The sequence below is a fragment of the Lepidochelys kempii genome, chromosome 13 (genome assembly GCF_965140285.1).
Source record: "Lepidochelys kempii isolate rLepKem1 chromosome 13, rLepKem1.hap1, whole genome shotgun sequence".
In the NCBI taxonomy this organism is placed as follows: domain Eukaryota; kingdom Metazoa; phylum Chordata; order Testudines; family Cheloniidae; genus Lepidochelys; species Lepidochelys kempii.
The window spans coordinates 33,378,807-33,385,880 of NC_136392.1; the positions used below are offsets into that span (position 1 = coordinate 33,378,807).

At 44.0% G+C, this 7,074-nt stretch overlaps 1 protein-coding gene across 1 annotated transcript; it reads right to left on the reverse strand.

The window, feature by feature from the left end:
- Positions 1–591: 591 nt before the first annotated feature.
- LOC140897205 (olfactory receptor 12D1) lies at positions 592–1,542 on the reverse strand. The gene has a single exon (XM_073309600.1). The coding sequence runs from the start codon at positions 1,540–1,542 to the stop codon at positions 592–594; it is 951 nt and encodes a 316-aa protein (XP_073165701.1).
- Between the last annotated feature and the right edge of the window lie 5,532 nt (positions 1,543–7,074).

Below are 7,074 nucleotides of genomic sequence, written 5' to 3' on the forward strand. Positions count from 1 at the left end.
CTGGCTCTCACTTATCACCTAGGTTTGATGACTATTGTAAATTATAGAGAAAAAAACCACAAGAATTTCCTAATTAGCATGTAAGAAATCCAAACATGTTAATTTGTGGAATTACACAAATAGGGCACCCATATAACCTTAAATCTGACCTATCACAGAGTTTTCCAACTTCCCAGAGAGTCAAAACTCAGGGAAATATTATGCACATGCTCTATTTGAATAATTGTATTTATTTTATACAATTAACAGTCATTCCCCTTTGTCTTCCCCACATTATTTCTTTAACTCAAAGTTTCTCCAACAGCAGACTATAAAGTGGAGTTAATGTTCAGACCACATGTCAGTAATTTGGGGATAAATATATTACAAGGATGTTGTAATTTTTTCCAAAAGGACATAGGATAGTCACCATTATAATTAAACAAAATCCAAACATCTTACAATCAGAAATGACAGTTGGGTTCCCAAATAACCTTAACTCTGCCCTGCAGTGACATCACTAGGGGAAATTGGAAAAAAAAAGTACTGTTCTTAAAAAAAATTGTGTCAACAAAGACTAAAATGTTTTTATTGTAATTTTTTTTTTGGTTTTCATTTAATTTGTGTCCTTTTAGGGAAGAGTTTTCTGTTCAGGAATTTCCTTAGTGCTGTTTTCACCTCCTCATTTCTCAGGGTGTAGATCAGGGGGTTCAGAACTGGGGTGACGATGCTGTACATGAGGGTGGGTATCATGTCTCTTTCAGAGGGGAAACCCGGTGAGGAAATCATGTAGTTGCTAAGGCCTGGCATATAGAATAGCGACACCACGGTGAGGTGGGATGCGCAGGTGCAGAAGGCCTTTCTCCTACTTTCCCGCAAGTGGACTTTCAGCAGGAGGAAGGAGATGATGTAGATGTAGGAGAAGAGCGTGAGGATGAAGGAACTCAAACCGAGGACCCCGGCATTGATGTTGAGTACGGTCAGGTTGAGGTGGGTGCTGCCGCAGGCAAGGCTCAGCAGGGGCTTGATGTCACAGAAGAAGTGGGGGATGAGGTTGGAGCCGCAGAATTGCAGCTGGGAGGTCATGACTGTGGACATCAGGGCATGGAGGAAGCTGATGGACCAGGTGGCCGCTGCCAGGAGCAGGCAGGTCTGTGGGCTCATGACCAGCCTGTAGCGCAGCGGGTTGCAAATGGCCACGTAGCGGTCATAGACCATGATGGCCAGCAGCACAGTCTCGCTGCTGCCCAGGAGGTGGAAAAAGTGGAGCTGGGCCAGGCAACCAGCAAAGGAGATGGTCTGGTGCTCAGACAGGAAACCAGACAGCATCTTTGGCACAGTGACTGTGGAAAAGCAGATGTCCAGGCTGGAGAGGTTGCCGAGAAAGAAGTACATGGGGGTGTGGAGCCGGGGCTCAACCACTACCATGGTTATGATGGCCCCGTTACCCAGCAGGCTGGTCACGTAGAGCAGCAGGAAGAGAGGGAAGAGGAAATGATTCAGCCCTGGGAGATTCGTCAGGCCTAAGAGGACAAACTCGCGCATCTCCGTCTGGTTCTTCATTGATGAGGATGGGAGGGAGATGTGCTAGAGCAGAAAGAGATGCACAAATCATTGTAATTTGTATTTCAACAAGCACCCTCCACCCAAGGTCTCAGAGTGCCTGCCAGTCATTCATTAACCCTTCCCAGTCCTTCTATGGGTTAACATCTCCGTTTTATAGTCTGGGAAATGTCGATAGAGAGGGGCAATGTATCATCTGTATACCTATATCTATAAAATGCTATTCGGTTGTAAATTTAAGCACTTGATAGTAAGGAAATGCCAGATCATCTACAGCTCCCCGTGCAACTGTCATTCTACCCCTCGTGCATCCATCCCATGCACTGAACAAAGCAAGGCTCTTGGGCAAGAAAACAGTATATGTTAATGTGATTAAATCCCATAGCATAACGCATATGAAAAAAGGGGCTGAATTAAGGTTGCAATGACAACTGTAAAGCTGGCATTTTCTAACTGCCAAAAGTAGAATTTGACTTTGAAATGTAAATGATATTCTTGTACGTAGGGGTTGGTTTTTTTGCATAATTCTCTTAGGTGCAGCAAAAATAAAGATAATCAGTTCTGGCTTACCCCGAGCCATGCCGCAAAGATTTCTGCCACTTAATCAACAGGTATGATTACGTTAGCTTGTGTCAGAAGAAGGGTCTTATAGATAGAGCCCTACCAAATCCATGGGCTATTATGGTCAATTTCATGGCCATAGGATTTGAAAATTGGTAAATGTTACGTTTTCAGCTGTTTAATCTGAAATTTCACTGTGTTGTAACCATGAGGGTCCCAACCCAAAAGGGGATTGTGTGTGTGTGTGTGGTGCGGGGGGTGTTGCAAACCTGTTGTAGAGGGGTCATGGGATTGCCATCCTCACTTCTATGCTGCCTTCAGAGCTAGACTGTGAAGGCAGCAACCACAAAGCTTCCCTGCAGCTGCAGGAGGTTCTCGGAGGTGGAGTGCTGTCCCTCCCGTACCCAGCCAGATCTGGGAGCCCCCATTGTTGGGGCACTCCCAGCAGCACAGGAAAGATTGGACACAACTGCACAAGTCTCCTCCAGCTACAGGAATGTCTGGGGCTGCTGCCCAGAGAGCGTCTTGCAGCAGGCACCTGGAGGTGGTTCTGATCTCCCCCGCAAAGGCAGCTGTGAAGGAGAGGGACAAGTCCTGCCCCACCCTGCCCAGCTGGAGATAGGGGCCCCCTTTGCTGGGACGCTCCTAGGAACAAGGGAACATTGGATTACATGTGGAATGGCTTATTTCATGGTCCATGATGCATTTTTCACATCCGTGAAATAGGGCCCTACTTATAGAAGAGGGCAGGGGCATAGAGAGATGAGGCCAAGTGGTTGGTCTTAGAGATGGCCAGGGGAACCCAAGCTCATATCGCCTTCTTTCTGCCCTTCCATCCCCCAATGTTCCAGAAGCAATTGGCTATTCCATTACCTCATGTGTTGCTGTTTCCAAAAGTCACTACTCATATCCTCTGTTCAGCATCCAACTGAAAATAGAATGAAACAGAGAAAATGGAGTGAGTGAGAGAGGAGTGGAAAAAAAAAACGAAAAATATGAACTGTAAGAAAGAAAGGTAGAAAAAAAGGAGGAAAGAATAATAATTTCAGAGTCTGAGAACATGCTGATGTTTTCCGTTCGTAGATAAAGAAGAGTGAATTGTTATAAGCTCTTCAGTTCCTGAGTAAACTGGGTTCCTCCTGAAGATAAAATATTATAACAATGTAGGACAAAATCCACCCTATGGGAATCTTAAGAGAGGATCAAACACTAATTGCTCTGGAAACCTTGATAACTGTGAACAGAGAGACCTTTTTAACACAGTCACATTCTCTGAAACACCACATTGTGAGCAGGGAAATTGCCTTCCATCTGACAGCTCTCCTGGGATGTAATTCTTGTACCACCTGAGAATTTGAAGTTAGAAAACAAACAAGACCAACACTTCCTGGAAAGATGGAGGTTGACAATATTGTGAGGACTAGAGTTTGTTGAAAAGCATAAAGAAGAGCCACTGATCTATAAATGTTTCCACTAGCAAGTCCACTCAATTTTTGTAACCAGTATTTGAGTAGTGAAGTGGTTCTGTGTGAGAGATTGGGAAACACCCATCAATGACAGGTTTCAGATAGCAGCCTTGTTAGTTTGTATCCGCAAAAAGAAAAGGACTACTTGTGGCATCTTAGAAACTAACAAATTTATCTGAGCATAAGCTTTTGTGACCTACAGCTCACCCCATCAATGGATACCATAATTGAGGTATAGGCATCTGAATAGAACTGAACAAGGCAAAATCTGGCTCCAGAGCTCAGGGGCTTGAGCACATTTCCAAAGGTATTTAGGCACCTAAGGATGCAGATAGATACCTAATATGATTTACACAATCACCTAATGACAGGTTTCAGAGTAACAGCCATGTTAGTCTGTATTCGCAAAAAGAAAAGGAGGACTTGTGGCACCTTAGAGACTAACCAATTTATTAGAGCATAAGCTTTCGTGAGCTACAGCTCACTTCCTCAGATGCACCTAAATGACCTAAATGAGTTAGGCACCTAACACCTATTGAGCTAACTTAACTTTGGTACCTGGAAAAATAAAGGAGCAAATAATCAAACCATCAATTTGTAAGCACCTAAAAGAAAATAAGGTGACAAGTTACAATCAACATGATTTTGTCAAGAACAAATGGTGTCAAACCAGCCTAATATCCTTCAACAGAGTAACAAGCCTTGTGGCTGGGGGAAAGCAACAAATGTGAGATACCGCAACTTTACTAAGGCTTTTGATACTGTCTCACAATACAGTCTAGATGAACCTACTATACCGTAGGTGCACAAATGGTTGGGCAACCATACTCAGAGAGTAGTTATCAATGGTTCATTGTCAAGCTGGAAGGGTATATCGAGTGGGGTCCCACAGGGATCTCTCCTGGGTCCAGTTCTATTCAATATCCTCATAAATTATTTAGATAACAGCAAAGAGAGTACACTTATAAAGTTTCCAGATGATACCAAGCTGAGACGTTGCAAGAGCTTTGGAGGATATGATTAGAATTCAAAATGTTCTTGACAAACTGGAGAAATGATCTTAAATACATAGGGTGAAATTCAATATGGAAAAATGCAAAGTACTCCACTTATGAAAGAAAAATGAAATGCACATTTACAGTTGGGAAACTATTGCTTAGGAAGGAGTACTGTAGAAAAGGAACTGGGTGTTATAGTCAGTGTTCCCTCTAATTTTTCCCACCCATATGCGGCATGAATTTTGTTATGTGCCCGAATATGGAGGTGATGTGCGACACATCACCTTCATATTGGGGCACATAACAAAATTCATGTGGTGGGGGTGGGGCTGAGGGGTTCAGAGTGTGAGAGGGGGCTCAGGGCTGGGGCAGAGGGTTGGAGTGCATGGGATGAGGGCTCTGGCTGGGGGTGTGGGCCATGGGGTGGTGCCAAGGATGAGGGGTTTGGGGTGCAGGCGGGTGCTCAGTGGCTATGGCGGGAGAGATGACTCCCCCCAGGTCTCTCTCCCTGCAGCAGCACCTGGGCCTCATCATGGCAGCTCTGGGGCTGGAAGATAGGTGCCCCTTCCTCGGCCCCAGCAGGTCGTGGCTGGGTCCAGGCCTCCCTGGATGCACTGGCCAACAGGTTCAGATGCCCGTCCGTGGCTGGGTCCAGGACGCTCCAGCCATGCTTGGGGCCGGCCTGGGCTGTGCCACAGCAGAGTTGGGGCCAGGGGAAGGGCGCTCCTCCCCCGGCAGCGGCAGGTCCCCCGTCAAGTACCTTGAGCGCCTGTGTGGAGTTAAATAGGCTGTGTCACCACCGTGTGGTCACGCAGCTTACAGGGGACTTAGGTTATAATGGATCACAAAGTAAATGTGAGTCAACAATGTAATACTGTTGCAAAAAAAGTTAACCTCATTCTGAGATGTATGTAAGCAAGATGCAAGCAAATTCTTCCACTCTATTCAACATTGATAAGGCCTCAGCAGGAGTATTGTGTCCAGTTCTGGGCACCACACTTCAGGAAAGATGGGGGCAAATTGGAGAAAGTCCAGAGGAAAGCAATAAACAAGATTAAATGTCTACAAAATATGACCTATCATTGAAAAAAATGTTTTTTTTAGTCTGGAGAAGAGAAGCCTGAGGGGGTACATGATAACAATCTTCAAGTACATAAGAGGTTGTTATAAAGAGGAGAATGATAAATTGTTGTCCTGAACCACTGAGGACAAGATAAGGACTAATTCAACTTGCTTCAACTACAGCAAGGTTGATTTAGTTTAGACATTAGAAAAAAACTTCCTGACTGTAAAGATAACGAAGCACTGGAACAAATTAACTAGTGAAGTTGTGGAATCTCCATCACTGGAGGTTTTAAAGAACAGGTTGGGCAAACACCTGTCAGGGATGGTCTAGATAATACTTAGCACTGCTTCAGTGCAGGGGACTAGATTAGGCCTATTCCAGTCCAACATTTTGGTGCTTCTCTGATGCGGTGCTATGGCTCACTATTGTGGCGGTTATGCTGCATGGCAAAGTTGATGTGTTCCTATTGCCTTTATTAACAGAGCAGTATCTTTTAGGCATGCAACAGAATCTTGTGCTTTTCTATCCCAAGGTCCTAGGTTTGATTCTTGATGCTGACATTTCCAGCTGAAAATTGAGATTTGCTTTTCTGATGAAAAAATCAACATTTTTTTTTAAAGAAAAGCCAATCCTTTCATAGAAAACATAGAAGTGTAGGACTGGAAGGGCTCTCAAGGGGTCATGTAGGCCAGCTCCCCACCCCATGCTGAGGCAGGACCATGTAAATGAAGGCAATTCCTGACAGGTGTGTGTCTAGTCTATTTTTAGAAACCTCCAATGACAGGGATTCCACAGCTTCCTATGGTAACCTGTTCCAGAGCTTAACTAGCCATAGAGTTAGAAACTTTTTCCTAATATCTAACCTAAATCTCCCTTCCTACAAACTAAGCCAATTTCTTCTCATCCTACCCTCAGTGGACATGCAGAACAATTTATCACTATCCTCTTTATAGCCACCTTTTACATATTTGAAGACTCTGAACTAGTGCTGTTGATTAATTGCAATTAACTCAAAAAAATTAAGTACGATTAAAAAAATAGACATGACACTGCTGTTAATACACCGCAGCATGGCATTTGCCGTTTTTGCCACACCGTCACACTGTTGACTCATATTCCATTTGTGATCCATTATGACCCCCAGATCATTTTCTGCAGTATTCCTGCTTAGCCTGTTATTTCTAATTATGCATTTGCATATTTGATTTTTCTTTCCCAAGTGTAGCATTTTGCACTTTTCTTTGTTGAATTTCATCCTCTTGATTTCAGACCCATACTCCCATTCATCAACATCATTTTGAATTCTAAACCTGTCCTCCAAAGTGCCTGAAGCCCTTCCAAGCTTAGTGTTAGCTGCAAATTTTAGAATCATACATCCATTCAAGTCATTCATGAAAATATAGGATAGTACCAGACCCAGGATAGACCTCTGCAGGACTCC

Excerpts from the sequence above, each read along its gene's own strand:
- LOC140897205 (XM_073309600.1), bottom strand. The coding sequence starts at position 1,542 with ATGAAGAACCAGACGGAGATGCGCGAGTTTGTCCTCTTAGGCCTGACG.